At 36.0% G+C, this 26,975-nt stretch overlaps 2 protein-coding genes across 3 annotated transcripts in view; one reads left to right on the forward strand and one right to left on the reverse strand.

Moving 5' to 3' along the window:
* Positions 1 to 26,975, forward strand: part of LOC133419832 (NACHT, LRR and PYD domains-containing protein 12-like) — a 211,603-nt gene that overhangs the window by 23,154 nt on the left and 161,474 nt on the right. The window contains exons 10-13 of one of the 2 annotated variants that reach the window (XR_009770558.1): positions 295 to 471; positions 2,546 to 2,722; positions 4,674 to 4,847; positions 5,496 to 5,976. Coding sequence is in view for 1 of the 2 variants with exons in the window: in XM_061709288.1 (XP_061565272.1) it covers positions 295 to 471; positions 2,546 to 2,722; positions 4,674 to 4,847; positions 5,496 to 5,502 (535 nt within the window). In the remaining variant the exon portion in view is untranslated. Of the gene's footprint in view, positions 1 to 294; positions 472 to 2,545; positions 2,723 to 4,673; positions 4,848 to 5,495; positions 6,605 to 26,975 lie in introns of those variants that run through there. The other variant, XM_061709288.1, reaches the window with a different exon arrangement.
* Positions 16,656 to 26,502, reverse strand: LOC133419850 (zinc finger protein 239-like). The gene is made up of 3 exons (XM_061709312.1): positions 26,253 to 26,502; positions 18,869 to 19,285; positions 16,656 to 17,942 (listed from the first exon to the last, which is right to left on the reverse strand). Exons 1-3 carry the CDS (start codon positions 26,430 to 26,432, stop codon positions 17,529 to 17,531), a joined length of 1,011 nt encoding a protein of 336 aa, XP_061565296.1. The 5' UTR covers positions 26,433 to 26,502; the 3' UTR covers positions 16,656 to 17,528.

A 26,975-nucleotide genomic window follows, 5' to 3' on the forward strand; every position in this document is an offset into this window, starting at 1 on the left:
AAACTGCTGCTTTGAACAATATTTGAACATCAACACTAATCAAAAGGATTGGTGTATGTTGGTGTTTTCATCTTAATCTAGTGTCAGACTTGGACCAGAAAAGCTCAGGATGTTCAGTAAAGGTGAACATGTCAGAGGAACAACCAGGAACCCACATCATGGATGTAACAAAAGTGTAAAACCTGTTTTATAAAGTCCAGATACGGTGGTGACCCACATGGACCTGATGACAACGTTGATATTTGAAGAAACACTTCTCTGATGAGACTGGAACATGTTTTACTTTCTGTTCAGGTTGAGGAGGTGCAGTCTGTCAGAGATCAGCTGTTCTTCTCTGGTCTCAGCTCTGAAGTCCAACCCCTCCCATCTGAAACTTCTGGACCTGAGTTACAACGAGAACCTGCAGGATTCAGGAGTGAAACATCTGAGTGGATTTCTGGAGCATCCAGACTGCAGACTGGAGACTCTGGAGTAAGACATGTTTTAGTTGTGTGTTCAGATGAATCTGATGTGAAAGTTGTGTTGACACTAACCTGCAGACATCAGGCTGATCTTCTACTGATCCACACTGACCATCTGACTGCTCTGAGTTCTTCTTCTCTGCTTTAGTTTCATCTTAAACTTCCTCTTCTGATTCATTACATAAAACTAAACATGTGAATGTGTCAGACAGGAACAAATGAAGAACCAGAGATGTGTCTGAACCTGGAATAAAACATCTGAACAAACATGAATTAACTTTACAGCTAATACGTTCAGAAATGTCATCCAGATGTTAATAAACTGAGAGAGTCTGACAGACAATAGTGGACAGACTGAATGTGTAGTCGTCCAATATATGAGTTATAGAGCTCATTTACTAAATAACTTCTTACTGTGGATGAAATCAGTCAAACCAACGTTGGCTTCCTTTGACTAACATTACATTTCATTTTAACAAATACAAGTTTACCAAATATGAAACTCTAAACATGAAAAAACATATTTTTCTGTGTTTTTAATATTATTCTTTAATATATCTGTTAAGATCATTTCATCCAGGTGACATCAAGACATAAGGTGCAACAAATAATGTATTTTTATGGTTTTCAGTGTAAAACTAAATATAAATCCATGTGTGTTAAAGTAAGTAAACTGAAATAAAGCTGCTGTCTAGACGATGAGTTTCCTTCATCAGCAACAAAACATCCAACAAGAACATCAGAAACTTTGTGTTGAAACTATGTCGTCACTCAATCAACTTTTTCAGAGAAAATGTTTGAAAAAACTCCTAAACAGACAAATATGTTCTGATTAATGAAGAAATGTCTCCTTAAAAACATGGAAATGATGAATATTGTTCATTTATTCATCATTAATGGAAGAAAACATTTTAACTAATTCAAATTTTTAATGTATTCAAATGCATTGATCACAGTAAAAAGTGGAGGTTCCACAATTTAATTCAGTTAATTGAAGATAAAAACAGAAATAATTGGAACCAAGTAAATCAGATTAAACGTGGGCATTCAGCTTCAAGTAGTGAAGCTAAAAACCAAATATCCAAGCCAGAAATCAGGGAGTGGTTCTGACTCAGACCTGAACAGCCACATTAAGACAGTAGTGAAGTCAGTTATCACTTAACAGCTTCCATCATGATCACAGCGGCCAAACAAACCGTAACCACAGCTGCTACACATGACGCTGGTGACGTTTCTGTCCATAATGAGACGTTCTGAAGCCTAAATGTCCGTTTCTCTCCCTTTACCAGCAAATCTCCACTTTGGCCGGAGTTTTCAGGAATGATGGTTTTTGGAGACTTTGAGCTTCGTTTTGGTGTAAACGAACGGCTAAAACTCATGAAAACAGCAGCGTTGTTGCTGCGTGTAAACGAGGCCTCAGACCTGGACAGGTTGGACTGACGGCTACAGGTGGAGCGTCAAAGTGATCGTCCTGACAGGAAGTGTCTTAGATCCTCCCGTGTGGGTTTAATTCAGAAATATCCTTTAATCAAGCAGATCATTATTTGTTCAAGCAAAGACTTTTCAAGTGCAAGCGATACAGAACCTGATGTTTAGTTTCACACAGACTTCAGAATTTGTTGAATTAGTCTGATAAATATACAGAGTTCAATCATTCTTATCTTTAAATAAAAACCTCAGGAATCCTGCATAAATGATATAAAAATGGACGCATGATATAAAGTCCAGCAGTTCTCCACAGATCCATTCTGGTGTTAATAATTGTTGCTAGATCAGCTTCTGATCTCTAAACTGCTGCTTTGAACAATATTTGAACATCAACACTAATCAAAAGGATTGGTGTGTATGTTGGTGTTTTCATCTTAATCTAGTGTCAGACTTGGACCAGAAAAGCTCAGGATGTTCAGTAAAGGTGAACATGTCAGAGGAACAACCAGGAACCCACATCATGGATGTAACAAAACTGTAGAACCTGTTTTATAAAGTCCAGATACGGTGGTGACCCACATGGACCTGATGACAACGTTGATATTTGAAGAAACACTTCTCTGATGAGACTGGAACATGTTTTACTTTCTGTTCAGGTTGCAGCACTGCGGTATGTCAGAGATCAGCTGTTCTTCTCTGGTCTCAGCTCTGAAGTCCAACCCCTCCCATCTGAAATATCTGGACCTGAGCTGGAACCAAAACCTGCAGGATTCAGGAGTGAAACATCTGACTGGATTTCTGGAGAGTCCAGACTGCAGACTGGAGACTCTGGAGTAAGACATTTTTTAGTTGTGTGTTCAGATGAATCTGATGTGAAAGTTGTGTTGACACTAACCTGCAGACATCAGGCTGATCTTCTACTGATCCACACTGACCATCTGACTGCTCTGAGTTCTTCTTCTCTGCTTTAGTTTCATCTTAAACTTCCTCTTCTGATTTATTACATAAAACTAAACATGTGAATGTGTCAGACAGGAACAAATGAAGAACCAGAGATGTGTCTGAACCTGGAATAAAACATCTTAATAATAATAATAATGACGCTATTTATATAGCGCCCTTCAAGGCACCCAGAGCGCTTTACAGAAATCATTATTCATCCATACACATTCTCTCTGGTGGTGGTAAGCTACGTTAGTAGCCACAGCTGCTACGTTTGTAGCAAAGCTGCCCTGGGGCAGACTGACGGAAGCGTGGCTGCCATATCGCGCCTAACGGCCCCTTCGACCACCGCCAACATTCATACACATTCATACACATTCACACGAGGCAAGGTGGGTAAGGTGTCTTGCCCAAGGACACTACGACAGCAAACTGGGACAGAGCGGGATTCGAACCGCCAACCTTCGGATAATTGGACGACCCGCTCTACCACCTGAGCTACTGCCGCCCCATCTTCACAAACATGAATTAACTTTAGAACTAATACGTTCAGAAATGTCATCCAGATGTTAATAAACTGAGAGAGTCTGACAGACAATAGTGGACAGACTGAATGTGTAGTCGTCCAATATATGAGTTATAGAGCTCATTTACTAAATAACTTCTTACTGTGGCTGAAATCAGTCAAACCAACGTTGGCTTCCTTTGACTAATATTACATTTAATTTGAACAAATTACAAATTTACCAAATATAAAACTCTAAACACTGAAAAACATAATTTTCTGTGTTTTCAATAGTATTCTTTAATACATCGGTTAAGATCATTTCATCCAGGTGACATCAAGACATAAGGTGCAACAAATTTATTTTTATGGTTTTCAGTGTGTAAAACTAAATATAAATACACGTGTGTTGAAGTAAGTAAACTGAAATAAAGCTGCTGTCTAGACGATGAGTTTCCTTCATCAGCAACAAAACATCCAATCAGAAACATCAGAAACTTTGTGTTGAAACTATGTCGTCACTCAATCAACTTTTTCAGAGAAAATGTTTGAAACAACTCCTAAAAAGACAAATATGTACTGATTGATGAAGAAATGTCTCCTTAGAAACATGGAAATGTTTTTACATTTTACCAAGTTCAAATTTTTACATCAAAACTCAGCTTCAATAAACCTGTACCTTCTTTTAATATTTACATACAAAGACTCATATTTGAATTCAAATTCCATAAAAACTGTTTCTGTCATTAAAAACTACATTAAAACCTGGAGCATCAATTAGTTTCCATATTTTGATGAGTATTTGGTTCTGGTTTCCCTGTAAGGGTTCAGATTTGTACGTTTTTGTACCATCATGCACCTGTTCTTGATCAATCAAATGTATTAATCAGACAATAGTTTTCTGCACCAGTTCCAGATCCATCAGTGGAGAAGAGATGTCTTTCATGAATGCTGAATAAACACAGACGTCCTCCTGTCCTGAAACTCTTTCTCTGCTCACAAAGTCCTTCTAGGAATGAAAACTTTATCGTCCAAAATATCATTTACAAACGGACGTGTTACTGGGACAGAAACACGTGACATGAATGGACTTTACATGGTCTAGACTGTCGTCCTCATCACTGACTTTATTGAAATCAGCACAAACTCAGACTTTTCTAATCGTCAAGTCAATAATACTGAAGAGAAATATATGCAGACTATTGATCACATGTGTGACATCAATATGAACATCAGCCTTCATAAAGTCCATCACCTTTCTAATTCTCATCTGTATGGAGCATGTAAAATGATGATGATGATGCTGAATTGTAATGTATCTTTTATTCTTTATTCAGATTGTGGATCTGCGGTCTGTCAGAGATCAGCTGTTCTTCTCTGGTCTCAGCTCTGAAGTCCAACCCCTCCCATCTGAAACATCTGGACCTGAGTAACAACAACCTGCAGGATTCAGATGTGGAGCAGCTTTCTGATCTGGTGGAGAGTCCAGACTACCAGCTGGAGACTCTCAGGTCAGTGGAGGTTGGACTCGGTTCTGCTGCTTCCAGCAGTTTTCTACTAAAACCAGTTGGTATCAAAGATCAGTGTTTCCAGTGAAGCTGCAGCTTCTCAGCAGCTGCTTTACTCATAAAGCTGTGAGACGAGGATGATGACAGGCTGCAGGATTGGACAGAAACACAGAGACAGCAGTCGGCCAATCACAGGGTCCAGATGTTTGTTGTAGACCAGTGTTGTGCTGGTGTTCGCGTATTCAGAAATAAAGGAGTATTCCAGCTGACGGCCTTCCAGGATGTTCAGACACACAGCTGCTCCACTGCAGCTCTGAACTCTGAAGTCCTGGATGTGCTGATGGAGGGATCTCTGCAAACACTCCTTTATCTGCTCTCTTCTTTCTTCTTCCCTCTACAGCTGATGGAGGGATCTCTGCTAACACTCCTTTATCTGCTCTCTTCTTTCTTCTTCCCTCTATAGCTGATGGAGGGATCTCTGCTAACACTCCTTTATCTGCTCTCTTCTTTCTTCTTCCCTATACAGGTGTTGGAGGGATCTCTGCTAACACTCCTTTATCTGCTCTCTTCTTTCTTCTTCCTCTACAGCTGATGGAGGGATCTCTGAAAACACTCCTTTATCTGCTCTCTTCTTTCTTGTTCTCTCTACAGGAAATGATGAGTGTCCAGGATGGATGTGTCGTGTCCTGATCATCCTCAGAGTTGAAGCAGAACCAGTTTGTGTGGACAAACTCTGACTGGACCGTGATGAAGATTAAGATGATGATGATGATGATGATGATGATGATGATGATGATGATGATGATGATGAAGAAGAATATGTACATTGTTTCTGAATTCCAGCGTTCTACAAACCTCTCATATATTAATGTATTTCATGTTAAGTAAAAAAAACCTTTATTGTTATTATATTCTTGTTAAAAACCAGTCCATCAAAATGAAGCCTCTAACTTGAAGTTGAGTTTCAAAGTTTATTTAGACGGGACAATGCATATTAATTAACACTACATTAAGCAGTGTAAATACACCGGGTTTTAGCAGAATTGCTAGTTTCCACCCGCAGTCCCCACAAACAACCAGACACACTCACACCTACGGGCAATTTAGAATCAACAATTAACCTAGCATGCATGTTTTTGGACTGTGGGAGGAAACCGGAGTACCCGGAGAAAACCCACGCAAGCACGGGGAGAACATGCAAACTCCACACAGAAAGATCCTGCTGGGCCTGGGAGTCGAACCGGGAACCTTCTTGCTGTGAGGCAACAGTGCTAACCACTAAGCCAACGTGCTGCCCAAGAGTTTTGTTCCACATTGTTCCTCAAGCCCTTCGTCTAAAGTAGTAGGGAGGAGATTTCTACTACTAATGTACTGATGGATAAAAGTCTACGCTGCCGCCGCGGAGCTGCTCAGGAAAGCAGCCGTCTCCTCCACTGAGTCACATGACTCCCCTGGTGTTTTCTTTTTATTTACATGTTACCGTTTCATTCCAAGTTTTCCTGTTGTTTTTGTCGTGTTTTCAGCTTCGTCAGGTTTTTAAAGTTTCTCTCCGCGTCACTGATGAAGAGAGAGACTGAAGAGTACCGTGGAAATAACAGCGTTTGTTCATGAAACACGAAACACAAATGAACTTGACTTGGTCAATGAATGTTCCTCAGTTTGTTCCAGTAAATATTGTAAATATTTTCTGATATTACGATGATTGTTAACACTTCAAAGAAAGTCAAAAATCTTCAGTAAAACTTGGATCTTTTCTCTTGTTCAGTTTACTGTGGTTAATAAGTGTTTGTCTGTGATTAGTCTCAGTACCAGGAGCAGCACCGACCATCACAAGGCACTTTTTACTCTCTTGTTCACTAAAACAATAGAGGCTTGCGTTAAAGTCGGAAGGAGGGTACCACGTTCTAATGATTCATTAAATGTAGCTAAAAGCAAGGGCGACAGTTTCTCTATAAACTTCTTATAGAATTCGATACGGAATCCATCCGGGCCAGGTGCTTTGTTTGATTGCATTGCTTTAATTTAATTATTTATTTCAGCCAGGCCGAGTGGATAATCTAGGTCCATTGCTGTCTCTGAGTCGATTACCGGATTTGAAAGGTCCTTAAGAAATGTGTACATGTTATTTGCATCTTTCCGAAATTCCGACGTGTACAGAGAAGAATAAAATGATCTGAATGCAGCATTAATTTCACCAGGGTCCGTCGTAATTATACGCTGGGCATTCTGAACACTACTAATGATGCGAGAGTTCGCCTGACGCCGCAGCTGATGAGCTAAAAGACGGCTCGCTTTATCTCCATATACATAATGTGTACCACGACTTTGTAATAATAGTCGTTCAGCTTCTTGAGTCGAAATTAGATCAACTTCTGATTGTACCTCTATGCGCTGTTTAAATAATTCTGGTGTAGGATTTGAAGCATGTCTTTGATCTATATTGCTTATAGCCAAAGTGAGTTCAGTAAGCCTAGTGTACCGTCTCTTATTAGTAAGTGCAGTGTAATAAATGATTTGCCCCCTGAGGTAGGATTTAAGCGTCTCCCAGAGTAGTGAATATGAGGTAGACTCATCCTTATTAAACAATAAAAACTCGTCAATTGAGTTAGAAATAAAATCACGAAACTCTTTATCTGCCAAAAGAAGAGAGTTGAACCTCCATGAAGGAAGATTATGTTTATGGGTGCCCAACTGAATATCTAAAAGTAGTGGTGCATGATCAGATATTATAATACTTTGATAATCACAGGCAGCTACACAAGAATTCAGAGAACAGTCAATAAAAAAGTAATCAATCCTGGAGTAAGAGTGATGTACCTTAGAAAAAAATGAGAGTTTTTTACTAGTTGGGTTGCGGAATCCCCAAGGATCAACAAGGCCATTCTGTGTCAGGAAATGGGAAAATGTTTGAGACATTAAAGATTTATTCAGATTACGGGGATTAGATCTATCTAGTGATGGATCAAAAACACAGTTTAGGTCTCCCCCAAGAATTAGTAAACATGAATTCAAACACGGTAGGCTACTTGGCAATTTGTTTGCAAAATCTGGGTCGTCTATATTCGGGGCATATACATTTACTAAGAGAACTTTTTTCTGCATCAAAGTCCCGGAAACTATCACATACCTGCCGTTTTTATCTGCTATGATGTTACTAGGTGAGAAATGTACATTTTTATGTATGAGTATAGCAGCCCCTCTTGATTTAGAATTAAACTCAGAATAGAAAACTTGGCTTACCCATGAGCAGCGCAACCGATTATGATCTTTCATCCGAAGATGGGTCTCCTGTAGGAACACTATGGAAGATTTTAGTTGTTTTAAGTGAGTAAAAACCTTTGATCTTTTGACAGGGTGACCCATGCCCTTGATATTCCAACTGATGAATCTTAAAGATGCGCCTAATGGAGTTGAACCAGGGCCTTTATTGGTACTAGTCATTTACAAAATAAAAATAAAACCAGAACCTCTATTGTGAGCTGAGGTAATAAAAACAAACACCACCCACCCAAAAAAAACCCAAACAAAAATACACCCAGAGTCTCCATTTAACCAAAAACAAAAAACAACGGAGACAGCAGCGATTAACATACTCAAAAAAAGTTGTTCACAATAAACTAGGAACAACTCGGAGGTAGTGCCAAGCACCCAAAGAGGAAAGGAGTCAACGAAAAAACAGAAAGAAATTGACTCCGCCAACTTCCAAAAATAGAGAGAGAAAAAAAAAGTGTGTGCAAAAATAGTTACATACTGTGTTGCTCCAGTATAACAATCTGAACAAAAATAGGAAAAATTGCTGGTAATGTCAAAGTTAAACTCACCACTCATTGAATCACCACCAGCATATCACAAATAACCACAAATGTCCAGATGGTAATAATACAACGTCAAAAGACCCTGCAGACGTATTACACCATGGCTTCTTCTGGTGAAGTAAACTTCTTTTCGGCCCCCTGGTAGGTAACGCGTAGCTGTGCCAGATGAAACAGTCCATATTTCACCCCTTCCATGCCACGGAGCTGCCGCCTGACCTCGTTGAACGCGGCCCGGGCCCGTGCTACCTTCGCGGTGTAGTCTGGAAACACAGACAGCGTCACATTTCCCACCTTGATCCGCTGCAGCTCCCGGGCCCGCCGCAAAATGTCCACACAATCACCGTGGTAGTGAAGCCTGCACACAATGGCACGTGGTCGGTCCCCGGGCTTAGGTTTAGGCTGAAGAGTCCGATGAGACCGGTCCACCAGCGGTTCCTTATCCAGGGAGAATGCATCCTTCAGCAGCGCAGCCACCGCGGTGGGAGAGCACAAGCTAGGGCCCTCCTCCACACCAATAATCCTTATATTATTGCGTCGCGATCTTGATTCCAGGTCTTCACATTTGTCTTCAAGCATAGCAACCCTGGCAGTAAGGCGGTCAATGCTTGGTTTCATGGCAGCCACATCATCTGAACACCCAGTGAGGGCCCCCTCCATATCACCCAACATGGCCGTTAGCTTAACCAACTTAGCATCGATGGCAGCGCTGTCGCTCGCCATCTGCAGTTTCACGGACTGCATCTCAAGTCTAAGAGGGGCCAAAGCGTCTCCGATAACCTCTTGAAGCTCCTTCTTAATGATACCAGCGATATCTTCTTTAAGGGAGGAGAGGAGCTCCAATTTCAGGGTTGCAGCGTCCAAAACAGGGGCTGGTTCGGGATCTTGAGCTGGCGGCTCGGGCGTCGAGGCCTCTGCGTGAGAACTCAGCTGCGTCTGGATCGTGCGGCTTTTTCCTCTTCCCGACATCATAAAGCGATCCAAAAATGAAGAAAAAAAATATTGTGGAGGTCGATGAAAAGAAGCAATCAAAAACAATAGTTTTTTTTTTGAAAAATTGCACTATTGAATAACAATTTTATCAGAAGTTGGCAGGGGCCAAAAAAAGTACGTCTCACTCCATTGACTGCTCAACAGCGCCCCACAGATGCACCTCCATCCGATAATCAGCAGGTAGTTGCTGAATATCCCCCTTAGGCCACCAGAGGAACCTTAAGAGGTCTCTGTCATGAGGAGGGACCTGGGCCTGGTGGAACATAGCTTCAATGTCAGCCATGATCACAACAGGTTCCTTCCTAAACCTGGTCAACACTCCAATCAGAGAGCTAGTAAGATCAGGGCCCTGTAGAAGTTCAGCATTCAGAGATGTTCCTTGATATCTTGCTCCACAGTCAAACACAACTCTGATCTTTCTTTTGGTGGGATGGTAAACTCTGTGGTGTGGTATGTACCATACTTTTCCATCACCACGGTCCAGCTCCTCTTTTGGCACCTTCTTAGCATAGCCTTTAGCCAGAAGGTTGTTTATAAAGGTGTTATATTCAGTGTGGAACGTTGAGTCCTTCTGAAACCTTCTTTTCAAATGACACAAACGTTGCTCAACCACTCTCTTGTTGTTTGGCATGCTGATATCAATGTTCCTTAAAGGTAAAGCAATCTGATAATGCCCCTCCACCTGTTTTGCTGAGTTGGTGACAAACTCCAGGAACCTTTCATCTTCCTTTGACATTCCCGGTTGCTCATCAATGCTACTTTCAGGGAAGTCATTCTTAAACTGTTGCTGCCAGAGGTCGTCCAGGTTCACAACCGAAACTCTTGACAGTTACTTGTGGATGCTCCCAGCTAACAGTCTCTCCACTGTTTCCTGTCAGTGGACCATTAACAGTCCAGCCCAGCAAGGTTCGGATGGCATATGGTCCATCATCCACACTACACACCACTTCCAGCGGTTCCAGCGCTTTAGGAACATTGGTTCCAATCAGTAGCTCTATTCCTGCATCAATCTGAGGTAAGTGAATGTTTCAGATGTGGCCATTGCTCAATATCCTTTTCAGTTGGAATATTTTCTCTGTGTATAGGCATGGACTCTTGTGTGTAAGCTCTTGGTAGCTCGAAAAAATTGCCCCCCTCCAGTGCTGCGACCTCCAGTCCTGACACTATGTTACTGCTTACGACTTTCTCCTGGCCCATGGTTGGAAGGAGAATGTGTCCCTTCCTCCCTGTGAGGTGGAGCTTGTGCATTAAGCTTTCAGCGCAGAAGACAGCAGTACTCCCCTGGTCCAGGAAAGCGTAAGTGATGACAGTTTTGGTTCCTTTGTTGGATTTGACCTGGACCGGCACAATGGGCAGTTTGCAGTCCTGGTTTCCAGCCCCTGTAAGACCACTTGACACGAGTGTACCGTCAACGTGCTCTGGGCTCCTCTCTGTCTGCTCGGAATCCTTGACGGGTTCCTTGTGAAGTATAGTGGGATGTTTTTTTTTTTGTTTTGTTTTTTCTTTTATGATGCCAAGATAGGAAATCTTTTATTACAGAGAGAAAAAAAATGTCTTCCAAAATATAGAAATCTGTACAACTTCTGCATAATTTACATGAACTGTACAAATTTACAGCAGTTCATGACGACATACCCAAGGAAAAGAAACTGAACACAATAAAGATGTACTGACATGAGATCACAAGATACAGCTTTTCTTCTTGGGTAAGCTCAGAATTTTTTGTCTATTTTATTTTTATGTAAATAGAAAAAACATAAAAAGGAAAATAAAGGGGAAAAGAATGAAAATAATTTTAAAAAAAACAAAGGATACGTCTACACTTACAGATGGAAACTAGTTTTTTTTTTTTCGTTTAAAACCACAACTTTGGTCCTCGCCAACACTCTCGTCGCAAATGTCTTCACTCACAAAAGCGTCGTCCATGTTAAAAGAGGAATTACAAAACAAAGAAAAACAGAAGACACCTAGAAAACACCTCAGGATAGCAATTATTGGCACTTCCCATGTACAATGCTATACACTCTACCAATTGTCGTACACTTACGATACATTCTACAATATGTAAAACACCTTAAATGTGAAAGTGACATATAGTGGGATGTTTAAAGCTGCACTTTGAGCAGGAAATCCTTTTCCTGCAATCTTTACTGATGTGCCCTGTGCACAAGCAGCCAAAACAGATGCCATTTTCCTTTAAGAAACCTATCTTCCGTTGATGTGGCATTCTTCCCATCTGTACACATACATCTAATGTGTGTCCTCCTCCACAGCAGATGCAGACTTTCCTTCCCGTTTGTTTAATTTCTCTTTCTTTCCTTGCAGACTGATAATTATTCTCCACAGGTCCTACAGTGGTAGCAAAGCTACTCCCCTTGTTTCCAGGACGAAGTTGCAGCTTGGGTTTGTTTGATCCTCGATTTATGGTTATCGATTGAGAGTCTTGTATGTTGCCAAACACCGAGAGAGGAGAGGAAAGAGGAAAAAAAAGAGAAAGAAAAGAGGAAAAAGAGGGGGAAAAAGAGTAAAAAGGAGAAATAAAAGAGTGAAAAAGATGAAAAAAGGGAGGAAAAAAGTTTAAAATAAAGAAGAAAAAGGAAAAAGAGTAAAAAAGATGAAAAAAAGGGAAAAAAAAGGGAGGAAAAAAAGTAAAAAAAGAAGAAAAACAGAGGAAAAAAGATGGAAAAAGAGGAAAAAAGAGAAGGTCAAGAGGAAAAAAAGATATTTCTGGGTTCCAGATCGATTGCATTAAAACCTGGTTGTTCATGTGAATCCTGTGTGTTGAATGAGGGTTCACAAGAAGTTGCACTTGGTCGTGTTCATGTGGAGTTATATTTAGGTTCGTGTTTGTATTTGTTTTGGTTTGTTTTGGAATGAATTCATCTGCGTCAACATTAAATAACTGCTTAGATTAAGTTTGTTATGGTTAGGTTTGCTAAGGACTCAAGTGCAGGAGAACAGGAGCCAGGATTTGCAACAAAAAGGGGTTTATTCTCAAAAAGGCAGAGCAGGATTAACACAAAGACCAGGAACAGGAAAAACGACGAGGAGACATGGAGGAAGAACCAGTACGGACCGACAGGGAACCAAGGAATGACAAGACAAGATATACTGAGGGGATAACGAGACATGACGAGACACAGGTGCAGAGACAATCAGGGCAGATGGGACACAAGCGGGGCAAGACAGAAACTGAAAGTCACAAACTGGGAGGAAGTGTCAAACCCTGACACTTAGATTGTGTCTTTTCAAAATATGATTTCATCCCATCAGAAACCTTTGATGCCACTTTTCCACTTGTTGTGCTTCGTATCTTGAGAATTTCCAGCATTGCCATTTTTTCTGCAATTTCAGTGTTGAGTTTGAGTTCTTCTCTCCTTTTGCGCAGGCGTTGTTTCTCTTCTTTCAAAGCATGCTTTTCTTTGTCTTTGCCTCATGTTTAAGGCTGCCAGCTCAGCTTCTGCCTTTAAATGTGTGGAAGAAGTTGAAGAGCTCTCTTTGTTGTGACCCAATTAGCCACGGTGGTGAATGGAACCATAGACAAAAACTTCTTTACACGCACCTTATTGATTGTTTGTTGTTGCTTCGCCAATCTTCTCTCTCTCTCTCTCTCTCTCTCTCTCTCTCTCTCTCTCTCTCTCTTTATTGTTGTGGGATGTTATTTTCTTTTCAGTTTATAGAACATTTTAATAAAGGGTTTAACATACGTGCTGCGTGCTGCGTGCAGTAAGAAACATTATTCTCCTTGTGGTTCCAGACACGCTGCGCCCACACACCTGTGTCTATTTATCACCTAATTGCGTGACGTGACCCATTACCAAGGTTATTGCTGCCCCCTTGTGGCTTGGTATATAAATAACACCCAAAATTAACTTCCAACCAAAAGAAACAAAAAACACCCATGTTGGCTCCAACAATAACTCTCAACTCTGCATAACTATATATACATAACTAAATATACATAACTATAACTCTTAACTCTGCATAACTATATATACATAACTATAACTCATAACTATAACTCTTAACTCTGTATAACTATATATACATGACTATAACTCATAACTATAACTCTTAACTCTGATATAACTATATATGTATAAGTATAACTCTTAACTCTGTATAACTATATATGTATAACTATAACTCTTAACTATAACTCATAACTATAACTCTTAACTATAACTCTTAACTATAACTCATAACTATAACTCTTAACTATAACTCTTAACTATAACTCATAACTATAACTCTTAACTCTGCATAACTATATATACATAACTATAACTCATAACTATAACTCTTAACTATAACTCTTAACTATAACTCATAACTATAACTCTTAACTCTGCATAACTATATATGTATAACTATATATACATAACTATAACTCATAACTATATATACATAACTATAACTCTTAACTCTACATAACTATATATACATAACTATAACTCTTAACTCTGATTTAAGTATATATGCATAACTATAACTCTGTATAACTATATATACATAACTAAATATACATAACTATAACTCTTAACTCTGTATAACTATATATACATGACTATAACTCATAACTATAACTCTTAACTCTGATATAACTATATATGTATAAGTATAACTCTTAACTCTGTATAACTATATATACATGACTATAACTCATAACTATAACTCTTAACTCTGATATAACTATATATGTATAAGTATAACTCTTAACTCTGTATAACTATATATACATAACTATAACTCATAACTATAACTCTTAACTCTGATATAATTATATATGTATAACTATAACTCTTAACTATAACTCTTAACTCTGCATAACTGTATATGCATAACTATATATACATAACTATAACTCATAACTATATATACATAACTATAACTCTTAACTCTACATAACTATATATACATAACTATATATACATAACTATAACTCTTAACTCTGATTTAAGTATATATGCATAACTATATATGTATAACTATAACTCTTAACTATAACTATAACTCTGCATAACTATATATGCATAACTATAACTCTGTATAACTATATATGCATAACTATAACTATAACTCTTAACTCTGCACCTTGATCCCATATTGTGTATTTTTCCTCGTGGGTTCATTTCCTGTTGATTTGGTTTATTGATTTGTGTGTTTTAATCCATCCATTTTATTGAGGCATCTAAGTTTCCAACTGGACATGAACTTTGATTGTATGTATTGTAAATAAAATCTATTTTTTGGTACAGCCGTCTCTGGCTCCGGTTTCAGGTTGTTCTCTTACATTTATCTGTATCATTACAGATTATTTATCCTCCCTGTTGCGCTAGACGCGTTTTTATTATAAATTAATACTAATGTTCATTCGCCCCTCACGTTTAAATGAAGCGGTGTAGTTCCGGTGTGTGTCCACTAGATGGAGCCACAAATCGCTACATTTCATTTAAGTCTCTTACTACAATACTAACCTTTTAAATGACTGGGTTTTTGTTGATTCATTGCGTATTTCGTGTATTTGACCAAGTTATTTTTTTTCCAGTCAGAGATTTTAATATGAATTTAATTATTCATACAATAGTTCTGTTTTAACATTGTTTCTTGTATAAATATATAAATGTCCATCATCCATCCTGGAAACTAATGTCTAAATTAAAATGCTTGGAAACGTTTCTCTGTTTCCTTCCCTCCTCTCTTTCTCTGTCAAAGGAATTAAATATCTACAACATTATACATTATGTAATAACAATTCTAAAGCAGTTTATTTGTTCGTTATTGGCCTATATAATTCCAAACTTCAAATAGGAAACTAAAGTTATATTTTGAGTTTTATACATAGATTTATTGGCTACAAAGCTCTGAGGGAAATTACATAAAAAAACAACAAAAGTCACTCTTGTATAAATTCATTGTTAAACAACAATAATAGGTTTTATTACATAATGCACCATCTTATTACATTTGCTAGAAAATAAAAAAGTTGCAAGTGTATTTTATAATAAGTGCAGGATCATATAAAACATCAACTTGTTAAATATAAAAGTACATTTAATTCTGTTATGTTGTTTGATTGAACAGGAAACTGAAATCCAGACAAATACTGAAGAAATTCTTTATTTCCATGAACATTAACATGTAGAACAATTAAAGACAAACTGAATAAGAATGGATGACATTTTTGTTTTTGTAATTGCATTACAGAAAATCACAATATTCTCATTTTCTGAGACAGTCGTGTATTCAGGGTAAACCAGAGAGAAATGTATCAAAAAAACATAATCAATGTTCATTTTTCCAATTAAAGATTTGTAAGGAATCACGTTACTGTTTTGGTGCTGGTTCGTTACGGGTCGGGGGGGGGGGCTGGTAAGGGGGGGAACAAGGAAACGAGGTTAGGACCCGCTGATCTGGACGTCAGAACTACCGTGTTGGCCTGAATATACGACGGTGTTTTCTGCATTGAAATCAGACTGAAAAAGTGGGCGTCGTCTTACATTCGGGGTCTAGACGTTATACACATTTACACCACTAGATGGAGCCAGATATCTTTAAAGCCAATGCTGAACTAAACTCCCCAGGCCAAAGGAACCCCTGTCATGAAGAATAAAAATAAAAAACAGTATAAGAAAGAAAAGAGAAGAAAATAATAGAAGAGATAACAGAAAGTGGAGAAACGTAGCGACAATCTGGAGAAAAGAGGGTGGAAGAAGTTATGATGCAAACTTCAAGATAATGATTTCAATGAGGCAAAATAGCAGGCTTTTTCTCTTTGAAAAGCATGCCTAAATCAAATTTATTTGATTTATGCAATGGTGAAAAAAGTCGAAATGTTAAGAAAAAAAGTCGAAATGTCGAGAAAAAAGTCAAAATGTCGAGAAAAAAGTCAAAATGTTGAGAAAAAAGTCAATTTAAAAAAAAAAAAAAGTCAAAATGTCAAGAAAAAACTTGAAATGTCGAGGAAAAAGTCAAAATGTCAAGAAAAAAGTCAAAATGTCGAGAAAAAAGTCAAAATTTTGTGAAAAAAATCTAAATGTCGAGAAAAAGTCAAAATTTTGTGAAAAAAGTCGAAATGTCGAGAAAAAAGTCAAGATTTTGTGAAAAAAGTCGAAATGTCGAGAAAAAAAGTCTAAATTTTGTGAAAAAAGTCGAAATGTCGAGAAAAAATGTCAAAATGTCGAGAAAAAAGTTTAAATGTCAAGAAAAAAGTCAAAATTTTGTGAAAAAAGTCAAAATGTCGAGAAAAAAGTCAAAATATTGTGAAAAAAGTCAAAAAGTAACCACATAAGAATTTGACCAACATTCACCAGGAGGTGGAACCAAAACAACATAATGCTGGGAAATTCTCTCGAATATATTGTTATAATCATTTGTTTCAGATGTACTGCAATTATTTTCTGTATAAAAATTGAATTTGGTGTTCAAAAAGTCTTTTTTCAAACTTGAGTCTTGAAAAAGAGGGTCGTCTTATAATCAGGGTTGTCTTATATTCGGACCAATACGGTATTTCTTTCCTGGTGGGATCTGGACGCCAGAACTATTTCTTTCCAGCGGGGGATCTGGACGTCAGAACTATTTCTTTCCAGCGGGGGATCTGGACGTCAGAACTGTTTCTTTCCTGGTGGGATCTGGACGTCAGAACTGTTTCTTTCCTGGTGGGATCTGGACGTCAGAACTGTTTCTTTCCTGGTGGGATCTGGACATCAGAACTGTTTCTTTCCAGCGGGGGATCTGGACGTCAGAACTGTTTCTTTCCTGGTGGGATCTGGACGTCAGAACTATTTCTTTCCGGCGGGGGATCTGGACGTCAGAACTGTTTCTTTCCTGGTGGGATCTGGACGTCAGAACTGTTTCTTTCCAGCAGGGGATCTGGACGTCAGAACTGTTTCTTTCCGGCGGGGGATCTGGACGTCAGAACTGTTTCTTTCCCGCCAGCGTGGCTACTCGTGTGCTTCTTTAACCCGTGAGCGCTGGTGAAAACGGCTCCGCACCGCTCACACACAAACACCTTCTCCCTCCGGTGAATGTTGCGGTGAATCCTGAGGTAGCCGGAGGTTTTGAACGCCGCGCCGCACAGGTCGCAGCGGTACGGTTTGTCCCCGGTGTGCGTGCGCTGGTGCGTCTTCAGGCCGCCCGACTGCGAGAAGGCGGCGTGGCACTGGTTGCAGCGGTACGGCTTCTCCCCGGTGTGCGTGCGCTGGTGCGCCGTCAGGCCGCCCTGCTGGGCGAACGCCGCCCCGCACTCCGCACATTTGTAGGGTTTCCTCCCGGTGTGGGTGTGCTGGTGAACCTGTGGTGAAAAAAAAAAAGTCAAAATTTTGGGAAAAAAAATGAGAAAAAAGTCGAAATTTTGAGAAAAAAGTCAAAATTTTGAGAAAAAATGTCAACATTTTGAGAAACAAGTCGCCGCCCCGCACACTTGTACGGTTTCCTCCGGGTGTGGGTGTGCTGGTGGCAAAAATTGTGGTGGCAAAAATTGTTGTTGAAAAATTAATGTCAGGACACCTCAGCTGTCTCTCTGAAGTTTTAATGAAAAGAGAGAAAAAAGTCGAAATTTTTAGAAAAAAGTCCAAATTTGGGGAAAAAAATCGAAATTTTGAGAAAAAAGGTCGAAATTTTGAGAAAAAAGTCAAAATTTTTGGGAAAAAAAACGAAATTTTGAGAAAAAAACAGAGAAAAAGGTCGAAATTTGAGAAAAATGTCAACATTTTTGGAAAAAAAACGACACATTGAGAAAAAAGGATGAAATTTTGAGAAAAAAGTCAAAATTTTGGGAAAAAAAATCGAAATTTTGAGAAAAAAAAAATCGAGAAAAAAGTCGAAATTTTGAGAAAAAATGCCGAAATTCTGAGAAAAGAGTCGCCGCCCCGCACTCCGCACATGTGTACGGTTTCCTCCCGGTGTGGGTGTGCTGGTGAACCTGTGGTGGCAAAAATTGTTGTTCAAAAAAGAATGTCAGGACACCTCAGCTGTCTTTCTGAAGTTTTAATGAAAAGAGAGAAAAAAGTCAAAATTTTGGGAAAAAATTGAGAAAAAAGTCAAAATTTTGAGAAAAAAAGTCAAAATTTTGGGAAAAAAATTGAAACTTTGAGAAAAAAGTTGCCGCCCCGCACTCCCCTGACAACCGTACTGTGTCAAAGCGCGTGACCTTGGCAACGAATGTTCACTTGAAACCAGGCAAAAGAGATTGTTATACCAAAATTTCCCATTACAAACCTTCAGGTGACCCTGCTGGGTGAACGCCGCCCCGCACTGGTCGCAGATGTACGGCTTCTCCCCGGTGTGGATGCGCTTGTGAGCCTTGAGGTCGCCGTAGCGGGTGAACGCTGACGCGCACCGGTCACATCTGTACGGCTTATCGCCCGTGTGAATGAGCTGGTGTCTCCGGAGATGACCCTGCTGGGTGAACGCCGCCCCGCACCGGTCGCAGCTGAACGGTTTCTTCCCCGTGTGGATGCGTTGGTGACTGCGCAGGTTGCTCTGCTGGGCGAAGGCGGCGCCGCACCGGTCGCAGCCGTACGGTTTATCGCCCGTGTGAATCCTCCGGTGGATCTTCAAGCTGGCCGAAGTGCTCAGGACTTTCTCACACTGGTCACACTGGAAACTCCTCGGTCTCCGTTTGCCCTCGTGTTTCTGAAACGACAGAGAGGAGAGTTGGATCTGGTTGTTAGATGTGGGGCTAAAATATTTATTAACTTTAAACATTCTCTTTGCAGTAAGAGTGAAGTGTTTATTGCCGGTAAGGAAATGTTAAGAAAAAAAGTTGAAATGTCGAGAAAAAAGTCAAAATGTCGAGAAAAAAGTCAAAATGTCGAGAAAAAAGTCAAAATTTGGTGAAAAAAGTCAAAATGTTGAGAAAAAAGTCGAAATGTCGAGAAAAAAGTCGAAATGTCGAGAAAAAAGTCGAAATTTTGTGAAAAAAGTCGAAATGTCGAGAAAAAAAGTCAAAATTTTGTGAAAACAGTCTAAATGTTAAGAAAAAAAAGTCAAAATTTTGTGAAAAAAGTCAAAATGTTGTTGAAAAAAGTCGAAATGCCGAGAAAAAATGTCAAAATGTCGAGAAAAAAAGTCAAGATTTTGTGAAAAAAGTCGAAATGTCGAGAAAAAAAGTCTAAATTTTGTGAAAAAAGTCGAAATGTCGAAAAAAAATGTCAAAATGTCGAGAAAAAAGTTTAAATGTCAAGAAAAAAGTCAAAATTTTGTGAAAAAAGTTGAAATGTCGAGAAAAAAGTCAAAATATTGTGAAAAAAGTCAAAAAGTAACTACATAAGAATTTTACCTAACATTCACCAGGAGGTGGAACCAAAACAACATAATGCTGGAAATTAAGCGTGGCTGCCATATTGACCAAACGGCCCCTCCGACCACCAACATTCATACACATTAACAGACATGAGCACAGGACAAGACAAGTTAGCTGGGGTGATATTTCTATTCCATTACCGAGATCAAATGCAATGAAAAGAACTTGTATGTCCAGGTTCATCTCACACTGGAACAGGTTTATACCATAACTAAAGCAACAAGCAGAGACAGTTTAGAAAAGCAACTAAAAAGGTTATTTTTGGGTACAGACATAAACAATGGTTAATATATATGTTTGATATACATTTTGTGATATACATTTTGTGATTTATTGTGTGGAAAATACAGCTCCACGTAGTTGCAGGTTGTGATGGTTACCACGGTTACCACTACAGTGATGTAGCTGGTGTAATGATGTGGGGGGTGGGGTTAATGGAGTGATGTAATTGTAATTACTTATGTATTTAGTTATGTATTCATACATTGGAAATGTAAAGTACTATAGGAAGTATATATATGTATAATTGTGCTTTTATATGAATGTATTTTAATTTTCATGGACCCCAGGAAGACTAGTTGGCGTTTTGCGTCCGCTAATGGGGATCCAAAATAAAAAACAAAACAAAACAAAACATTCACATTATGAAGCTCAAGAATGAGATCAAATCATATTTAGGCAGAAACAACTTTTCATTAACTGTATTTGGACTTAAATCAGTTTTTAGCAGGTAAAAAGACCTATTTTCAGGGAGAAATAAATCAGATTCTGGCAGGAAATCACTTCTCTGACCTGTTCCAGCAGCGTCGCCACCCGTCCCTGGAAATACGGAATTGTTCCGTAATTGGGAATTAAAAGTTGCGTTCCGTATTGAACCAATACAGACACATATTATGCTCTTATTTATTTAAGTAATAATCTACAGGTGGAGGTCGGAAAATTTGAATATATTGCAAAACTCAATTCGTAGTAAATTCAACTAAAGGTGAAACAAATATATTATATTATTTCCCACTTCCCAAGTTAATTATTTCAAGCCAATTTGTTATAATTTTGGTGATTATGGCTCACAGTTTATGAAAACCCCAAATAAAAAATCTATATTATGAAATCAATAAACAATTCCATCATCAAAATTATGACAAATAAAGGCTTAACATATCTTGCTTTGCATGTAATGAGACTATGTAATATATTAGTTTCACCTTTTACCGGTAAATTGAATTATTGAAATAAATTAACGTTTACACCATATTCTAGTTGAATTATTGAAATAAATTAACTTTTACACCATATTCTAGTTGAATTATTGAAATAAATTAACTTTTACACCATATTCTAGTTGAATTATTGAAATAAATTAACTTTTACACCATATTCTAGTTGTATTATTGAAATAAATTAACTTTTACACCATATTCTAGTTGAATTATTGAAATAAATTAACTTTTACACCATATTCTAGTTGAATTATTGAAATAAATTAACTTTTACACCATATTCTAGTTGAATTATTGAAATAAATTAACTTTTACACCATATTCTAGTTGAATTATTGAAATAAATTAACTTTTACACCATAGTTGTATTATTGAAATAAATTAACTTTTTACACCATATTCTAGTTGAATTATTGAAATAAATTAACTTTTACACCATATTCTAGTTGAATTATTGAAATAAATTAACTTTTACACCATATTCTAGTTGAATTATTGAAATAAATGAACTTTTACACCATATTCTAGTTGAATTATTGAAATAAATTAACTTTTACACCATATTCTAGTTGAATTATTGAAATAAATTAACTTTTACACCATATTCTAGTTGTATTATTGAAATAAATTAACTTTTTACACCATATTCTAGTTGAATTATTGAAATAAATTAACTTTTACACCATATTCTAGTTGAATTATTGAAATAAATTAACTTTTACACAATATTCTAGTTGAATTATTGAAATAAATTAACGTTTACACCATATTCTAGTTGAATTATTGAAATAAATTAACTTTTACACCATATTCTAGTTGAATTATTGAAATAAATTAACTTTTACACCATATTCTAGTTGAATTATTGAAATAAATTAACTTTTACACCATATTCTAGTTGAATTATTGAAATAAATTAACTTTTACACCATATTCTAGTTGAATTATTGAAATAAATTAACTTTTACACCATATTCTAGTTGAATTATTGAAATAAATTCACTTTTACACCATATTCTAGTTGAATTATTGAAATAAATTAACTTTTACACCATATTCTAGTTGAATTATTGAAATAAATTAACTTTTACACCATATTCTAGTTGAATTATTGAAATAAATTAACTTTTACACCATATTCTAGTTGAATTATTGAAATAAATTAACTTTTACACCATATTCTAGTTGAATTATTGAAATAAATTAACTTTTACACCATATTCTAGTTGAATTATTGAAATAAATGAACTTTTACACCATATTCTAGTTGAATTATTGAAATAAATTAACTTTTACACCATATTCTAGTTGAATTATTGAAATAAATTAACTTTTACACCATATTCTAGTTGTATTATTGAAATAAATTAACTTTTTACACCATATTCTAGTTGAATTATTGAAATAAATTAACTTTTACACCATATTCTAGTTGAATTATTGAAATAAATTAACTTTTACACAATATTCTAGTTGAATTATTGAAATAAATTAACGTTTACACCATATTCTAGTTGAATTATTGAAATAAATTAACTTTTACACCATATTCTAGTTGAATTATTGAAATAAATTAACTTTTACACCATATTCTAGTTGAATTATTGAAATAAATTAACTTTTACACCATATTCTAGTTGAATTATTGAAATAAATTAACTTTTACACCATATTCTAGTTGAATTATTGAAATAAATTAACTTTTACACCATATTCTAGTTGAATTATTGAAATAAATTAACTTTTACACCATATTCTAGTTGAATTATTGAAATAAATTCACTTTTACACCATATTCTAGTTGAATTATTGAAATAAATTAACTTTTACACCATAGTTGTATTATTGAAATAAATTAACTTTTTACACCATATTCTAGTTGAATTATTGAAATAAATTAACTTTTACACCATATTCTAGTTGAATTATTGAAATAAATTAACTTTTACACCATATTCTAGTTGAATTATTGAAATAAATTAACTTTTACACCATATTCTAGTTGAATTATTGAAATAAATTAACTTTTACACCATATTCTAGTTGAATTATTGAAATAAATTAACTTTTACACCATATTCTAGTTGAATTATTGAAATAAATTAACTTTTACACAATATTCTAGTTGAATTATTGAAATAAATTAACGTTTACACCATATTCTAGTTGAATTATTGAAATAAATTAACTTTTACACCATATTCTAGTTGAATTATTGAAATAAATTAACTTTTACACCATATTCTAGTTGAATTATTGAAATAAATTAACTTTTACACCATATTCTAGTTGAATTATTGAAATAAATTAACTTTTACACCATATTCTAGTTGAATTATTGAAATAAATTAACTTTTACACCATATTCTAGTTGAATTATTGAAATAAATTAACTTTTACACCATATTCTAGTTGAATTATTGAAATAAATTCACTTTTACACCATATTCTAGTTGAATTATTGAAATAAATTAACTTTTACACAATATTCTAGTTGAATTATTGAAATAAATTAACTTTTACACCATATTCTGGTTGAATTATTGAAATAAATTAACTTTTACACCATATTCTAGTTGAATTATTGAAATAAATTAACTTTTACACCATATTCTAGTTGAATTAATGAAATAAATTAACTTTTACACCATATTCTAGTTGAATTATTGAAATAAATTAACTTTTACACCATATTCTAGTTGAATTATTGAAATAAATTAACTTTTACACCATATTCTAGTTGAATTATTGAAATAAATTAACTTTTACACCATATTCTAGTTGAATTATTGAAATAAATTAAGGTTTACACCATATTCTAGTTGAATTATTGAAAGAAACTAACTTTTACACCATATTCTAGTTGAATTATTGAAATAAATTAACTTTTACACAATATTCTAGTTGAATTATTGAAATAAATTAACTTTTACACCATATTCTAGTTGAATTAATGAAATAAGTTAACTTTTACAACATATTCTCGTTGAATTATTGAAATAAATTAACTTTTACACCATATTCTAGTTAAATTATTGAAATAAGTTAACGTTTACACCATATTCTAGTTGAATTATTGAAATAAATTAACTTTTACACCATATTCTAGTTGAATTATTGAAATAAATTAACTTTTACACCATATTCTAGTTGAATTATTGAAATAAATTAACTTTTACACCATATTCTAGTTGAATTATTGAAATAAATTAACTTTTACACCATATTCTAGTTGAATTATTGAAATAAATTAACTTTTACACCATATTCTAGTTGAATTATTGAAATAAATTAACTTTTACACCATATTCTAGTTGAATTATTGAAATAAATTACCTTTTACACCATATTCTAGTTGAATTATTGAAATAAATTAACTTTTACACCATATTCTAGTTGTATTATTGAAATAAATTAACTTTTTACACCATATTCTAGTTGAATTATTGAAATAAATTAACTTTTACACCATATTCTAGTTGAATTATTGAAATAAATTAACTTTTACACAATATTCTAGTTGAATTATTGAAATAAATTAACGTTTACACCATATTCTAGTTGAATTATTGAAATAAATTAACTTTTACACCATAGTTGTATTATTGAAATAAATTAACTTTTACACCATATTCTAGTTGAATTATTGAAATAAATTAACTTTTACACCATATTCTAGTTGAATTATTGAAATAAATTAACTTTTACACCATATTCTAGTTGAATTATTGAAATAAATTAACTTTTACACTATATTCTAGTTGAATTATTGAAATAAATTCACTTTTACACCATGTGATGTGGACGTGGTTTTCTGTCTCTAAAGTCATGCAAGTTCAAAGCTATTAAAGCTATTTAAACTTTAAATCAAAGCGTTTTGTTTTTTCATATAAAATAAATAAATGTTTTATGCAGTTTAGAAGTTTTGGGGATGTCCCTTTTTTTTTAGCCTGCGTTGCTGAAATCGGGCGTCATTTATTTCTATTTCTGAAAGGTGGTGACGCTATATATATGTTCGAGGCTCCTCTCACTTGTTCGAGGCTCCTCCGGACCGGACCGGAGCGTGTACCGGGTAGAGGCTCCGCTCTCCGCCTGCGGCGGCGCCTCCTCCCCGGGTCGGAGCCCGAACAAACCCCCGCTGCTCTGGAGCCGCGGATCCGAGGAGCTGCTGACTTTAAACCTACTAACCACAACTATTAACTACTAGTTTAACTATTAACCACTAGTTTACTAACCACAACTACTAACTACTAGTTTACTAACCAGAACTACTAACTACTAGTTTAACTATTAACCACTAGTTTACTAACCACAACTACTAACTACTAGTTTACTAACCACAACTACTAACTACTAGTTTAACTATTAACCACTAGTTTACTAACCACAACTACTAACTACTAGTTTACTAACCAGAACTACTAACTACTAGTTTAACTATTAACCACTAGTTTACTAACCACAACTACTAACTACTAGTTTACTAACCACAACTACTAACTACTAGTTTAACTATTAACCACTAGTTTACTAACCACAACTACTAACTACTAGTTTACTAACCACAACTACTAACTACTAGTTTACTAACCACAACTACTAACTACTAGTTTACTAACCAGAACTACTAGTTTACTTACCACAACTACTAACCAGAACTACTAACTATTAACTACTAACCACTAGTTTACTAACCAGAACCACTAACCAGGACTAACTAGTCCTCTAACAGCAGGAACCTCCAGGAAACGCCGCCACGTTCACACCATGGATTATTATTATAATATTTTATTAATATAATATTATATTAACATAATATTATATGAACGTTCACACCATGGATGTTAATATGTATAATAATATAATAATAATTATAATTATATTATTATTATATAATATATAGCCTATGGATATATTAACGTTCACACCATGGATTATTATTATTATAATATTATATTAATATTATATTATATTAACGTTCACACACGTTTAAACCCGAACCAGATCACGTGACTCTTTTATTTCTCTATTGATTATTGATCAGAAAATGAAGCAGAGAGAGAGACGGAACCAGTACCTGAGCCGGTACCTGAGCCGGTACCTGCAGACCCGCAGAGGAAGAACCCGCCCTGGTCCTGGTTCTGGTCCCGGGACTCTCCTGGTCCTGGTCCTGGTCCTGGTTCTGGTTCTGGTCCACATCCTGCTGATCCTGCTGGTCCCGGTCCCGGTTCTCCTCCTCGGCCCGGTTCTGCTCCATCGTTGTGGATATTTTAGGATAAATTCAGCAGATTATTTTCTGCTCGAAGTTCTGGTTCCGGAAACATCCAGAACCGTTTAGACCCAGAGTTACAACAACCAGAACCAGAACCGTTTAGACCCAGAGTTACAACAACCAGAACCAGAACCGTTTAGATCCAGAGTTACAACAACCAGAACCAGAACCGTTTAGACCCAGAGTTACAACAACCAGAACCAGAACCGTTTAGACCCAGAGTTACAACAACCAGAACCAGAACCGTTTAGACCCAGAGTTACAACAACCAGAACCAGAACCGTTTAGACCCAGAGTTACAACATTTTTCTACTAGAATTAATTTATCTTTATTTGATAAAAAAACAAAAAGCTAAATATTTTTGATCAACAAACCTTTTATTTATAACCTTTTATTTATAACTAACTACTATTAACATGTTATTTATAACCTTTTATTAATAACCTTTTATTTAAAACCTTTTATTTATAACCTTTTATTAATAACCTTTTATTTATCTTGTCTTGACTTTTCCTTATTGTTTTATT

The sequence above is a fragment of the Cololabis saira genome, chromosome 19 (genome assembly GCF_033807715.1).
Source record: "Cololabis saira isolate AMF1-May2022 chromosome 19, fColSai1.1, whole genome shotgun sequence".
Taxonomy (NCBI): domain Eukaryota; kingdom Metazoa; phylum Chordata; class Actinopteri; order Beloniformes; family Belonidae; genus Cololabis; species Cololabis saira.